At 38.2% G+C, this 15,789-nt stretch overlaps 1 protein-coding gene across 1 annotated transcript in view; it reads left to right on the top strand.

Annotated features, from left to right (window-relative positions):
* SPTA1 (spectrin alpha, erythrocytic 1) overlaps positions 1 to 15,789 on the top strand; it is a 94,094-nt gene that overhangs the window by 17,549 nt on the left and 60,756 nt on the right. The window contains exons 14-20 of the mRNA XM_006159071.3: positions 91 to 246; positions 1,589 to 1,793; positions 3,314 to 3,495; positions 7,925 to 8,168; positions 9,839 to 9,961; positions 13,794 to 14,011; positions 14,789 to 14,881. Coding sequence (XP_006159133.1) covers positions 91 to 246; positions 1,589 to 1,793; positions 3,314 to 3,495; positions 7,925 to 8,168; positions 9,839 to 9,961; positions 13,794 to 14,011; positions 14,789 to 14,881 — 1,221 coding nt within the window. The remainder of the gene's footprint in view (positions 1 to 90; positions 247 to 1,588; positions 1,794 to 3,313; positions 3,496 to 7,924; positions 8,169 to 9,838; positions 9,962 to 13,793; positions 14,012 to 14,788; positions 14,882 to 15,789) is intronic.

Below are 15,789 nucleotides of genomic sequence, written 5' to 3'. Positions count from 1 at the left end.
GAGGCGGGGATATGGTGACCAGGGTGGGCATTGAATCTCAGGTGTCTATGTTTGTTTTGTTAACCATGAATTTGCTCGTGGGTTTTGCAGCTGTTGGCCCGGAGAGATGCCCTACGTGACAGGGCTGGCACTCGACGCAGATTGCTAAAGGATTCATGGCTTCTGCAACAACTGTACCAAGACTCTGATGACCTCAAGAACTGGATCAACAAGAAGAAAAAGTTGGCAGATGATGAAGACTACGCGGTAGGCAGAGTTCTCAGGTCCTGGATGTACACAACTGAATGGACCTTGGTGTTCACCTGGTGGTCCTCATTTTAAAGATAAGGAAACAAGTACTCAGAGAAGGACAATGGTTCTCCTAAGCTATATGTCTAGTTAGAAACCAAGAATCTAGATTGTACTTTTTATGCCCTGTTGTCTTTCACCTCTTTCCTTGGTATAACTTCTAGGAGTCCCTAAGAAAATGAGGAAATGGAAGGAATGTTCCTTATTTAGTTTACTTTGTCCCTTTAGCCACTTTTTTGTCCCATTATGCCCTCTTACTGTAGGAAAGTACAATATCGTGTCTAGTCTCAATGATATATTAAACTTTAGGCTACTGAGTATGTAAAACTAGCCTAGGAATTTGTTAGAACATAGACTTACACAGTTTTGTAGCTGGACGGCAATAACTCCTAACATTATCAATGAGAAGCCGGTATCTGAATTAGATAGTGAATTGCCCAACATTATCTAATGGTTTATAAGGTGATCTCATATAAAGGTTAAAAGCATGAGCTAAGGAGAAGGTGAACCTGGGCTTGAATTTTTGCCCTGTACTATTGTAGTCTGCATGACTAGAAATTCCTAAATTCTCTCTGAGTCATAGATTTTTCTTCCTTGGGGTTGTACAAAACACATTTTTATACTCACAAACACTATATACTATAAACTATTCTGCACACACAAGTATACTCACAAACTTTCACATTAGCAGATCTAAGATGATAGCCTCTTGGTTTCTAGGCCAGTATCTACTGAAAGTGTTTACTTTTCTGGTGTTTACTTTTTTATTCTTAAATGTATACTTTGCATCTTTGTGTTCCTTTATCTTGTTAGAGCTATGAATATGTTATGTGTACTTTTCATTCTTTGTAAAATACAGATAAAATAGCGTATGTTTGTATCCTCTAGAAGGTAGTATATGTTTGTATTCTCTAGAAGAGTTATGGTTTAATTGTTTTTAGAATAAACAGATCTCTTCTACATGAGGCAAATGGATGGTGGATTTATGAGCTAGAGAAGAAAGGAATATCATTTTTATCTTTCATGACAGGCCTGATTGATTGTTAATGTCTACATAGGTCTTATATTCAAAATGATCTTTAAGTCAGATCATGCTTGGTAGAAATAAAAGCTGGTTCTGTTAGTCATGTCCACCACATGGATGGAGGGGGAACCTGTCTCCCAAGCATTGGTGGACAGTTCTCTGTATCTTCTTCTTAGCACAATTAGATTTAAAGTGAGAACTAATCCCTCACTCCTCAACATCTCTGTCCCTCATGCTTCAGAATATATTTCCTTTTATTTTTCAATCTCGTCTCAGGATACACAGAACTTAAAGAGTAGAGTTCAAAAGCAGCAAGTCTTTGAAAAGGAATTGGCAGATAATGCGATCTTGCTTAACAACCTGGAGAAAACCGGCCAGGAGATGATCGAGAGTGGTCACTATGCTGCTGACAGTGTGGCCAGTCGTGTGAGTGAAGTAGCCGGCCTCTGGAAGGAGCTGCTGGAAGCCACGGCACAGAGAGGTGAGAAGCAGAGTTCTGGGTGAAGAGCTAAATCCTAATTTCTGAAACCAGTCCCTCATTTTTCCCACCACACATTTACCTTCACGAGATGGGAAGCTGCCCATTTGCATCCCTATGTCTTTCTTCTATTGGTCAAGAAGTTATCAAAATTGAGCCTAAACTGATGACACCATGTATTAACACAATTTTTCATTATCCTCATGTATATAGGGCTTTCTTTAGCTAAAATTACTTTTTTTTCCTTCACTTTTGTCCTGCTTTTTTCTGTTCTTGTCAATAAATATCAATCAGCCATGACTTCAGCATTAGCTATATATCTAAATCTACTGCACTTAAATTAGGCTTTAAATATTTTGTTTCTGTAAACTAAACAAGATATTATGACCCAGCTTATTAATGTAGACATGAAAGATATTGTTGGTGTCACAGACGATGTTTCTACATTTTATTCTTATAGATCTTGATAACATGTTGTTTTTTCAATTGTCTAAAAGCCCTCAGAAAATTCCCACGTCTGCCTGAAAAGTGTATGCTTATATTTTACTGCACTACTTACTTGGGAGATTTATCAGTTGTCAGGAATTAACACAGATGAGTTTTCTCTGTCAGTGTCGACTTTCTGATGAACATCATCTACAGACACAAGTCTGCCCTGGTTGTAGAAGAGAGAGAGCAAACTGATGACTCTGAATTTCTTTCTGATTTTAGGTTTAGGAAAAATAAATACAACATGACTATAATAATAAGGTATTACCGTTACTCCCAATCATCAGGAGACACAGTACTCTCTTTGCAGAAATGAAGCAAATACTTGCTACAAGTTTATAGAATAAAGGCTTTGGCTGAGCACAGTGGATAATTAAGATATTCTCTGGAAGAGAAAATTGAAGGTTGTGGTGAAGGGCAAGCACTAAGTGGGAGAAAAACAAAGGTGTTAAAGGCATTCTGTTAAAGGCATTCGTAAAAAGAAACTTCAAATTCCAAACTGAACGAACCCCACAAATTATACTTCTCTCAGAAAGTGCAGTGTCCCAGTTTGAATCCCTTTGAAGAAGCTTCAATGGTAACAAATGACAAGAAAATCCCCCTCATGGTTAAAATATGACACAGAAGAACCTTAATATGCCAGGAGATAAAATGAATTATTTGTCTTTGTTGCTGAAAACAGTTACTATATTCAAAAACAGATACCACCATATATATATACATACACATATATATATATATATGGAGAGAGAGAGAGAGAAAGGGATTTTTTTTTTTTTGCTATAGGGCGCATGTGCTTGCAAGAGAGTCTACAGTAGGCTATTAGCTAAGTTTTGATGGAGTCCAAAGTTACGACTGCAAGGGAGTTCAGTGCTGCAAACTTCCACATTGTTCAAGGGTTTTCTATAATCACATGTGAGTCAGTTATCATTGTTTTCCTTCAGAATATCATAATACTATATTGTTCCTTAAGTACAAGGAAGGTATGTCGTCATGTAGAGAGAGCAGTTATGTTACCTAGTATCTTCTCTCAGGAACTCAGCTTCATGAAGCCAACCAGCAGCTGCAATTTGAAAATAATGCTGAAGACCTGAAGCGCTGGCTGGAAGAGGTGGAGTGGCAGGTTACCTCCCAGGATTATGGGAAAGGCCTGGCAGATGTACGGAACCTTCTCAAGAAACATGGCCTCCTGGAGTCGGCTGTGGCTACTCGTCAGGTCTGTTGTTCTTTGGTTGTGGCTCATTGAAATACATACAATGAGGATACCCATAATAAGTAATTATGATTATTAAAAGAATATGGGGGCGAGCAGGTGTCATGGTGGTTAAGGTGCTAGATTCCCATGTAGTTGAACAGAATTCAAGTCCTGGACCTGGCAGCTTGCTTTCTCACTTAGTGGCCATCAGGTGGCATGGTAGTTAAGGTGCTGGACTCTCACGTGCCCAACCATGGTTTGAGTCCCAAACTCAGGAACTTGGAACTCACACCAGGCATGTGTGCATACATGCCCAAAACCCCAACAGGAAAATAGAGGAGAAGGATTGTGGGTGCAGCTGTCTCCATGGGGGGGTTATTTCTCAATTTTGTCTCTCTTTATCTCTCTGGGGAGTACATGGGCCTTATTGCAAAATTTTGTAAAACAATAAATAAATAAATATAAATAAAAAGTGAACAAGGAACCAGAGGTAAAAATTCAACAGTATTTGTTGATTAGCTGTCCCTTCTCAGTATCTCCTCCCATGCTGCCATTCTCCTGAATGCCCAGTGTCTTTTGTCAGAATCCTAAGGCTGATGTGAGACTTTATAAACTCTTCTAAATGTAATATTTGCTATCTTAATTCAGAAATCTGGATTTTTTAAGTTTTTTCTTTTTTTTTTTTTCTGGAGATATTTTTGCCGTAGGGCATGTGTGCCCTCTGGAGAGACAGAGGCAGAGATACAGAGAGCTAAAAGTCACCCCCCAGGAGGATGATCACACCATAATCCTTTTCCATTCTCCTCTCACGATTTTGGGCATGCACACACACACACCCAGAGTGAGTTTTAAGCTGCCAGGTCTGGGACTTGAACCGTGGTCACCTACATGGGAGTTCAGCAACGTAATCTTTATGCCACCTGCTGGTCCCCAGAAATCTAGATTTTCTATACAGCCTTATCTTACTGGTTACATGCTCTTTGGTAGGTCATTTCACCTTGGCATGCCTTAATATTCTCTTCTATAAAATAAGTGTTTTGAATAATATTTTGTGCCATGGTATTCTGTGATTTGAAGTTTCAAAATATCTTGAATTTGGGAACCAGCAGTTAGCGTAATGGCTATGTCACTGGACTCCCATGTAGTTGACTGCGGTTTGCGTCCCAGACCCGGTGGCTTAAAACCCATGCCGGGTGAGTGTGCGTGTGTTCCCAAGATCCCAAGAGGAGAATGGAGGAGAAGGGATTGTGGTGTGGCCATCCCCCTGGGAGGTGATTTCTCGCTTTCTGTCTCTCTGTTTCTCTCTGTCTGTCTGGCAAGTGCATGCACCCTATAGTGAAAAACCTCTCAAAAAAAAAATCTTGAATTTTACTCTTTTTTTTTAATAAGGATTTTGAAATTCACAGATGTAAAATGACTTCCCTATACTGTAAAAAAATAAATAAATAATAGGGCTAAGTCTATGATACAGAGGTGTAGGCTCCTGGTTTCAGGGTTATTCTCTCCAACACCCCACCAGATTGTTATTTTAAATAAATTTATCCAATAAATTTCTAGAACATGGATACTGTTTGTGAGTTTGGGGGAGAATTCAGGGATAATTCCCTTCCAGCTGATTCAGTTTTTCATCCCAGGATTTTTAGCTTGTATTTAAAAATTATTCTACTGTTCTCTAAAAGATTACTAATTTGTCTTGCTAAAATATCCTTTCATGATGTTTCATCTTTGGTCACTCTTAGTTAAATGAGAAAAACAGAATGATATACAGAAAACATTTAAAAAATAGTCATTTATGGGGACCAGCAGGTGGCGTTGTGGTTAAAGTGCTGGACACTCCCACATGGCCAACCACGGTTCAAGTCCCAGACCTGGCGGCTTCCTTTCACCATTTCTCTCTCTTTGTGTCTCTCTCTGGTCAAATTAAAATAAATGAATGAATAAATAAATATTAATTGTTTAAAAAATAGTCATTTATATATCATTGAGGATGACTGGATAGAGTTTTAATTAAGTACATTAAAAGCTAGAGGTATGAAAGCTATTCAAAAATTATTCCAAAGTGCACATAGAGGAAGAGAATTTGGAAGACATTTGCTAAGAAGGGTAAGATAAGATCTGTTTACTTTGTTGTTGTAAAGTTTTCTTTTTTGTTTAAAAGTAACCCAAAAAAAGGAACATCTTGAAAAAAATGAGTAACATGTACACACACACACATACACACACAGAATTATTTTACCTTATTTGGGAAAGTTAGAGCAGCAGATCACCAGGAGTTGGTTCTTCTAGTGAGAGGACAGGCTAAGATATGATGCCAGCAATGGAAATTTTAGATATGGAGTGCCATTGTTGGAAAAGGTCTTCAGTATTCTCTAGTTCAAAGTCTTCTTTATATAGATGAATAAACTAAGATAAAGATAGGTGAAAGAGTTTTCCCAAGATCAAAAGACAACAGCCCGGAATCCAAAAATAGAAACCAGGTCCCCTATCTCATAGCCTTTGGCATTTTTGTGTCACATTAGAGATCTCTGAAGAGTACAGTGGATCGAGTATGATGATGATAATGGTGATGTTTGAAAAATCACTCTACTACATTATGATATTTTCCAAAGTATCCTAAGAAAAGTGAACCATTAGCTAGTGAGAGACTTTGTTTATGGAGATTTTAGTCTGTATGAAGAAGTACATGTTTTTTTTTGGAGAGATTTTCACTGTAGGGTGCGTGCGCTCGCCAGACAGACAGAGAGAGACATAGAGACAGAAAGCGAGAAATCACCCCCCATGGGGGATGGTCATGCTGCAATCCCTTCTCCTCCATTCTCCTCTCGGGATCTTGGGCATGCACGCAAACGCGCCCGGCATGAGTTTTAAGCCACCGGGTCCGGGACACGAACCGCGGTCGACTACGTGGGAGTCCAGCGACATAGCCATTACAGTAACTGCTGGTTCCCAAGAAGTACATGTTTTAAGAAGTTATTGATAGTCAATGTTTTGAGCCAAATGAGGAGAGCTATAGCAAACCCTTTACACTTTGAGCACTGGATGGCAAAATAGAATTGAAAGAGTTTTCCCAAGATCAAAAGACAACAGCCCGGAATCCAAAAATAGAAACCAGGTCCCCTATCTCATAGCCTTTGGCATTTTTGTGTCACATTAGAGATCTCTGAAGAGTACAGTGGATCGAGTATGATGATGATAATGGTGATGTTTGAAAAATCACTCTACTACATTATGATATTTTCCAAAGTATCCTAAGAAAAGTGAACCATTAGCTAGTGAGAGACTTTGTTTATGGAGATTTTAGTCTGTATGAAGAAGTACATGTTTTTTTTTGGAGAGATTTTCACTGTAGGGTGCGTGCGCTCGCCAGACAGACAGAGAGAGACATAGAGACAGAAAGCGAGAAATCACCCCCCATGGGGGATGGTCATGCTGCAATCCCTTCTCCTCCATTCTCCTCTCGGGATCTTGGGCATGCACGCAAACGCGCCCGGCATGAGTTTTAAGCCACCGGGTCCGGGACACGAACCGCGGTCGACTACGTGGGAGTCCAGCGACATAGCCATTACAGTAACTGCTGGTTCCCAAGAAGTACATGTTTTAAGAAGTTATTGATAGTCAATGTTTTGAGCCAAATGAGGAGAGCTATAGCAAACCCTTTACACTTTGAGCACTGGATGGCAAAATAGAATAAGTGACATTAATGCCTGATGTTCCTCTATCTCTTGAAGAACTTTATTTGCCACCACCACTCCTACAACAACCAAAAACAAAAACAAACCAAGAAAAAGCATAGAAAAAAATTAATCCTGAGTATTGTGTTTCCACCAGGCCTGCTACTGTTAACATCACTAACACAGATGAAATTCATCTCTCCTACCTATTTTACTATATAGGGAAGTAACATCCCTCCTTTCTGAGATATAGCTCAGAGGGGATAACTAAGTAGTGGCCAGTACAATACCTTCACGTTTCTCCTTTTGTGATTCTGACATTTGTAACACCACACTTCTTCATATAGGTATTGTTTCTCCTATACCACAAACTTACGCCGAAGTTTCCATTTTGTTTTCAATTTTAGCTCAATTTAAAAGGAGAGATAGAATAAGGGAGGGGAACTTAGAAATGGGCTCCCACATTATCAACATTCCCAAATAATTGAAACTCTTCAAGTCTGACAGTGTTTAATCTACTTGGAGCATTCTGTAAGTATTTTGTCTTTTTGGAAATGTGCTATGAAAACTACTTTTCTATAAATAAGTCAGTTTGATGATTAATAAATCTTTGATTTCATAACTCCAACCAGTCAATTGCACTGATTTAATTAGAGCTCCTAACAGATCCATAAGAAAACTGATTCTTCCACCCTCCCCCACCATCACTGAGCAAAACTCCAATCTCTTTTAACAAAACAATAGGATTTCCTCATAACCACTCTATGTCTCCCCTTCAGGATCAAGTGGACACTCTTTCAGAACTGGCTACCTATTTTGAAGAGACAGGCCATCCTGATTCTAAGGACATAACTGCAAGGAAGGAAGCCTTGGTGACGCAGTTCGAAGGCCTAAAAGAGCCGCTGGCCACTCGGAAAAAGAAACTCATTGACCTACTTCGTCTGCAGCAGATCTGCAGAGACACAGAGGATGAAGAGGCCTGGATCCAAGAAACTGAACCCTCAGCAGCTTCTACTTACCTCGGTTAGTACAGCCTAAGCAGATTGAGCCATAAGGAGAGAATTGAGAGATCTGGGGTACAGTAGCAAGGGGGTGAAATGTTTGCTCAGTTCTTCTTTCTCTCTCAGAATCACAAAAATCTGTCCAGTTTTCCATAAATGTTTATATATTTCTAAATCACATGAAAATAATTTACTTCCTACACTCAGACATGAATAATGCCATTAATTTAGGGCCTCTGAGAAGAGCCAGGTTTTTTTGTTGTTTTTTTGGGTTTTGGGGGGTTTTTTTGCTGCTTGCTCTGAAAGTTATTTTGAAGGTCCTTGACTGAGCACTCATGGTTAATGTTAGAGGTATCAAGTGTTTTTATTTGTCTTTTACAAGGATGAAAGGGATGAAATAACAGAGTAAATATCATTTTATCTTTCAGAAGCTATTAGTTCACCAGTAGCAGTACTTGGGCACTTACATTACGGTACAGGAAAAGGTGAACGTAAACAGAGTAAGACTTTGTATTCATCAGGAGCATCTATTAGGGGCGAGACGGTGAAGACAAGGTAGTGGTTAGTCTGAGAAAATTTTCTGCAACAGAAAAGCATGAGGCTTATCAAAGAGGTATTCTGAGTGTGAAATATAAAGAAAGACAGAAGAGGGGTAAAGCGTGTTAGGAGATCAGGAAGATGAAGCTGACAGAAGGAATTAGGGGTTTTAGGTGAAAGAAATTCACAAGTAGTGTTGATTGTGTGATATCCATGTTACATAACAAGTAAGGAATTTTTTTTTTGTAAACTACATAAATTATTTCCAAATAAAACTTCCAATACTGTATCTTTTTCATGGAAATTTACTTTCAGAAGATTTCAAAACATTCTGAAGTCTATAGAAATTAGCAAGTGGCAGATCCTGCTTTTTATACACTATTCTGAAAGAAAATTGGTTCCATGACATGGGACATATTTGATTGCTTTAAGGAGTTACTTGCTTTTCTCTCTCTCTTCAAAGAAAATATAATTCCTTCATTATCTTTTGTAGCATAACTAATTACATTTTCTTGGTACAAGAAGTGAAGGGAAAGAACAAAACCTAAGTAAAGTTAATTCAAATTGGACACTTATTAAAAAGAATTATTTTATTATCTTTTTATTCATTAGTATTATCATTATTATTTTGCAGTTTGATCAGAGAGAGAAGAGAAGAGAGAAAGCAAACCACCAGGTCCAAGACTTGAACCATGGTCAACCATGTGAAAGTCCAATGTCTTTAACTACCATGGCACCTGCTGGCCCCAAGTAGGATAAATTTAAGAAAGTCCACTCGGGACCAGCAGTTAGCATAAGGGCTATGTCACTGAACTCCCATGTAGCCAACTGCAGATCGAGTCCTGGACCCAATGGTTTAAAGTCACGCCGGGCACGTGTGCATGCGTGCCCAAGATCCCGAGAGCAGAAGGGATTACCGCGTGGCCATCTCCCCCTGGGGGTGATTTCTCGCTTTCCATTTCTCTGTCTGTCTCTGTCTTTCTGGCAAGCGCACGTGCCCTATAGCAAAACCCTCTCAAAAAAAAAAAAAAAGTTCACTCAATGATTAGAACAACATGAAAGGGAGATGCTATAGGTTTAAAAATTCCAAAATATGAGGTACCCTACTTCTATACGCCAAGATCATCTCAAACTTTGTAATTGCTTTTTTCGTAGGCAAAGACCTGATTGCATCAAAGAATCTTCTGAACAGACATCAAGTCATCCTGGCAGACATTGCCAGCCATGAGCCACGGATCCAAGTGATAACAGAGAGGGGAAACAAAATGGTAGAGGAAGGTATGTATCATTCAGATTGCAGTGGCCAAAATACACTATGCCAGACCTCTGAGAAGTCGTTACAGTATTAGGAATTCAAGGATATGTTAAGATACCTGGTTCACTTGTCCTAGCTCATTATTGATTCCCAGTGTCTTATTATCTTTATGGTAAATAGTGATTTGTCTTTTATTTTCTCACTTTACACAGTTTCAGTGCCTCTCCTAATCTTGGTCTTCCACATTCAGAAGTCTTTACTGCTTACATTGGTGTGAAATATGATGTTTCTGGTTTACTGTTCTTTTGGGTTTCTAAGAAACTTTCAGGGCATGAAGTTAAAATATTTTATAATAGTACTAAGACATTATTTATCTTTTCCATATTCATTTTTTTATAAACATACAATGAAGTTGTCCAAAACCTACATGATGTGTGGTGATGTCATTGCTCTAATATCTAATGGAATATATACTTCTACATTTTTTCATTTTTATTTTTGTAGTCCCCCCCTCCCCATAAGGTTCTTCACTCCTTGGAAAGAGATAGAGAGTAGAGAGACAGAAAGAGGGAAAGTGAGAAGTTATCCTCCAGGAGGAACGGCCATGCTGCAATTCCTTCTCTCCCATTCTTCTCTCAGGATTTTGGGTGTGCACACACAGATGCCCAGCATCATTTTCAGATTGCTAGGTTTGGGACTCGAACCCTTTTTGACCATGTGGGAACCCAGTGCCTTAACCACCATACCATGTTCTGACCCTTACTTAAGAATTCTTCTGTTTCAAAGATATTTGTTTTAGTTTCTGATATGGTCACTACCAATATACACAACCATAAAAGCATTACTTTTTGGGGATAGTCAGTAATTCTTAAAATTATTGAGGTGTCTGAGAACAGAAGTTTGAGAGTAACTATTTTAGGACTTAAAATATAGATCTTGGGACCAGCAGATGTCATAATGGTTACACCACTGGGTTCCCATGTAGTCAACAGTGGTTTGAGTCCCCGACCTGTTAAATTAAAACTCACACTGGATGTGTGTGTTGGGGGGGGGGGGAGTGTTCCCAAAAATCACAAAAGGAGACTGGAGGAGAAGGGATTGCCATGTGACCATCCCTCCAGCGAGTGATTTCTTGCTTCCTATTTCTCTAACTCTCTGGCAAACACACTTGCCCTATAGCAAAAAATCTCTCTAAAATAAATAAATATATAAAATATAGATCTTTAATTTATCACAATCTAACTTCAAATAATTTTATATCATTCATGTATAATGTAAGAAGATTCTTAAACATATACTTCTATTTGTCTGACTTTACCTTTGTGCTATTAGTATCACTTACTTTTAGATAAATGATAAATCCGAGATCAGCAGGTGGCGTGGTGGTTAAGGCACTGGACATTCCCACATGGGCAACCATGGTTCAAATCCTGGACCTGGTGGCTTGCTTTCTCACTTTCTCTCTCTTTCTCTGTCTCTGATCAAATTAAATGAATGAATAAATAAAGTTAAATAAATAATTCTTTTTTAAAAAAGATATGTGATAAACCCTCCAATGCATTGTTATAATTTTTGCTTTAATAGTCAATTAGCTTTGAATGAAATTTAGAAACAAGAAAAAATATTTACCCATATAAATATCATTTTCAGTGTTCTTTATTCCCTTGTGTAGATCAGTATTTTCATGTGTATCATTTTCCTACTCCTTTAAAGACCTTTCTGTAATATGCTTCGTAGTACAGGACTGTTAACCTAAATTCTCTAGGTGTTCATTCAACTGAAATTACTTTTCATGGTCGATAATTTCTTTCTTTCAGTACTTTAAAGATGCTGTTGTGGTATGTTCTGACTGTAGTGTCCAAGGAGTCATCTTTCGTCATTACTATTTTTGTTACTCTGTATACCATGTGTCTTTTTTCTCTCTTTCTTCTCTTTTTCCTTCATTATTTCTCATTTATTTATTTATTTTTCTGTAGGGTGTGTGTGTTCACCAAGAATGACAGAAAGTGAGGAAGGACTCCCTGCATTACGGGGCATGGTCATGCTGCAGTCCCTTCTTTTCCGTTCTCCTCTTGGGATTTAGGGCAGGGACACACATGTGCCCAGCATGTTTTTCTTTCTTTCTTTCTTTCTTTCTTTCTTTCTTTCTTTCTTTCTTTCTTTCTTTCTTTCTTTCTTTCTTTCTTTTTAGTGAGAGATTCTTTGCTTTAAGGTATATGTGCTCACTAGAGAGACAGAGACAAAAAGTGAGGAAATCACCCCCACGGAGGGATGGCAATCCCTTCTTCTCCATTCTCCTCATGTGCACACACATGCACCTGGTGTGAGTTCAAGCCACTGGATCCAGGACCAGAACTGTGGTTGACTACATGGGAATCCAGCAATGGAAACCATTATGCTATATGCTGGTCCCATGCCCAGCATGTTTATCAAGCCACCAAGTATGAAAATCACACAGTGCAATCTGCCATGTGAGATCCAGCTGCCTTTACTACTGAGCTACCTGGATGGTTCTTTCTCTCTTTTCAATTTTTCTCTTCATCACTGTTTTTCCGCAATTTGATTATGATATAATTTTGTGTGCTTTTCTTTGTTCTTCAGCTTAGTAATTTTTGAGCTTCATGGATCTGCTTTGTTATACTTCCAGGGTAGCCTTTATTCTGAGACTAATTTAGAGGTTAATAGTAAGATATCTTTTAAAGACTCTACCTCATGTGTTTCAATGTCCTCTGCTTTAGATGGTAGTAGTTTTAACTACTTCTGGCCTTACATGAGTCCTAGGAATTGTTTGACCATCATTGTGTTTCCATCATTTTTTCCTCACTCTAGGAATGTCCTATTTGCATATATATGCAAATGAGAAATCAGTGGAATTCTTAAGGGGACCTCTCCTTTGAATATTCCCAAATTTCCATCTCTGTGCAGTACCCTTACCTTGAGTACTCTCCCTGACAGCTTCTAGTTGTCCTGTCTCTCCCCAGCTCTGATTTTTGTCTGTTTAACTCAGTGTGATGACTAGGTTCTATCTGAGTTGGAGCTTCCAGCACCATTGCCCGAAACTTCTAAAGGCATGAGTTATGGTAATTATAGGACATACCTCATTCTCTTCCTTCCGAAGGAGTCACAAAATTCTTTTCTTTTCTTTTTTCTTTTTTTTTGAGAGGTTTTTGCTATAGGGCATGTGTGCTCGCCAGAAAGACAGAGACAGAAAGTGAGAAATCACCCCCCAGGAGGTATGGCCACACCACAATCCCTTCTCCTCCATTCTCTTCTCGGGATCTTGGACAAACACGCACTCATGCCCAGCATGAGTTTAAGCAACTGGATCCAGGACTCAAACCACCAGCAACTACATGAGAGTCCAGTGACGTAGCCATTATACCAACTGCTGGTCCCAAGGAGTCACAAACTTCTATCCAATATCTGAAAAATCATTGTACCTTGCAATTTCCCCCATTTTTAAAGTTGTTTAAGGTAGAAAAGCAATTCCTAGAATAATAAATCCCTTATGGACTTAAAAGGAAATCTGTGGATTTTTCTGTTCCATCCAGAGAAAATATGTTTTTGCAACGTAAGCATTATCCACACATGATATTCTGTTCTCAGATTGATGTTTCTGAGACTTTATCAACTCATTTACTTACTGCCATGCAGACACATCTCTCTCTTATTAATACCAATTGTTGTTTCGACTCACTTAGAATATTGCAGTTCTAAGGGAATATAAGAAAAAATATGACACAGACTAAATATACACCATCTTCTTGCCTCCCTTTCTTTTTTCCACGTGACCCAAAGAATTAGAGTATCATAAACATGAGAGTAATGCTTACTTTTTCTATAATTACTCCACAGGACACTTTGCTGCAGAAGATGTAGCCTCTAGGGTCGAGAGTCTGAACAATAACATGAAGTCTCTCCGCGCTCGAGCTGCTAGGAGGCACAATGACCTGGAGGCCAATGTCCAGTTCCAGCAGTACCTGGCTGACCTGCATGAAGCAGAGGCTTGGATTAGAGAGAAAGAGCCTATTGTAGACAGCACTAACTACGGGGCTGATGAAGAAGCAGCTGGGGTAAAGTGCGGGTGGAGATGAACATTGTCCCATGAATACTCACCAAATGCTATGCAATTATTAATGTAGGGTGTGCTTAGATTGTAGGACAGCTATAGGTTCTGTTAGTATTTGGAGTTTCCATAATGATCATCTTTTTCCTCCATCTCCACCCAAAAGCTACACATTTTTCTAATCTCAGAGGCCCATAGATTCTTCAGAGATTGTCTAAATTCAAAAGGTGTAACTAGAGATCTATGCCTACATCGATTTCATCCTGAACCTTTGCATTTCATAAACTGCTCCTTATTTTAAGAAATAGGCACTTTAATTCCTTTATTGATATAAAATCAGACAGACACATTGGAGCAAAAAGAATTTAAAGATTATAATTAACTTTTATATTTATTTATTTGTTTTGCTCTTTGTTCTATGAGAAGCCAGTATTGTATTTTGCAAACATTTGGCACTAGAAATAATTGGAATATAAAGTTGGCATGTAAAGTTATGCTAATATTTATTCTACAAAGGAACATGATCAACAGCATCCACTTTCAACTCTCGTATGTGTTGATTAAATCACTTGTGCAAATTTGAGTTAATTTTGATTTTGGCAAATATACTGAAATTTTAATTTATTAATTAACATCTGTTTTCTTGAGTCTTATACATTTAAGGTTAAAAAGAGGCCTAACCAGGCCTCCAAACAGCTCAGTGTAACCCTAGGGAACTTCTACTGTATATTCTCATATTCATTCCTTTCTGTATTCATGGTGATAATCTTCTCAACAAATCTAGGCTCTTCTAAAGAAGCACGAGGCTTTCCTAGTGGATCTCAATGCATTTGGAAACACTATGCAAGACCTGAGGGATCAGGCAGAAGCCTGCCAGGTAAAAACTTATGACAGGATCAAATTCTTAGCAGAGGAAAGGAATTCTCTTTATCACTAATATTTACTTCCTATGATCCAGGAAACAATTGCAAAATAAATACTAAGTTCTATAAGCATTACTGGCATAAATTGTAGCATCTTTGTGTTGTCTGTAAAGATTTAGTTCAAAAGTTTTCAATACTTGTTATATATTCATTGATGTCTTTTGACTTTGTTCTTTCTTTCTTTTTATACCTCTGCCTACCTCTGTCCCTCCTCCCTCCCTCCCTTTCTTTTATTTTTTTTCTACCTTATCTGCCTTCTTAATTTCCTTCCTTCATTCCTTAGTTGTGTTTTTTATTTCAATACTAACACTTTTTATATGTTTACCATATGCAAATATATATAAAAGTAATCCTGACTTGAAAATTACAGTGTATTAGGGAGCCAGAAATGTAAACAGCAAGTGCATTTAATAGATGTATGAACAGGAAATAAAAAGTCAATGAAAACAGCCATCAGTTCTGAAATAAGAGTGCTAGATAGGGAAGGTAGGGAAATTGTCATAGCTAATGTAAAGAATTTGATCTGCGTTACTGAAAATCATGAATGGTTTACAGTGCAGGAAAGGGGAGGACTTTTCTAGTCAATAAACCATGATAGGACATACACCAAGGTACAAAACAATATAGTCTCTTTGGCAAATAGGAAATTTAAGTGAGTAGAAATGGTTAGGAACAAGGTGAAAGGGAATGAATATCATGAAGGGTGATAAAATTGGGCTCAAATAAATGATTCTCCAGTGTCTCCTATATGTATTAGAAGAAAAAAGACACCACTGCTTACATTCAAAGAATTCCTTCTTTTTTTTTTTTTTTTTTTTTTTGGGGGGGTTTTTTTTGTTTTTTTTTTGTTTTTTTTTTTTGC

Source organism: Tupaia chinensis, unplaced genomic scaffold (genome assembly GCF_000334495.1).
Source record: "Tupaia chinensis unplaced genomic scaffold, TupChi_1.0 Scaffold000623_1, whole genome shotgun sequence".
Lineage (NCBI taxonomy): Eukaryota > Metazoa > Chordata > Mammalia > Scandentia > Tupaiidae > Tupaia > Tupaia belangeri.
The sequence above is the reverse complement of the archived record's forward strand: the minus strand, read 5'-3'. Positions and strand labels throughout refer to the sequence as shown.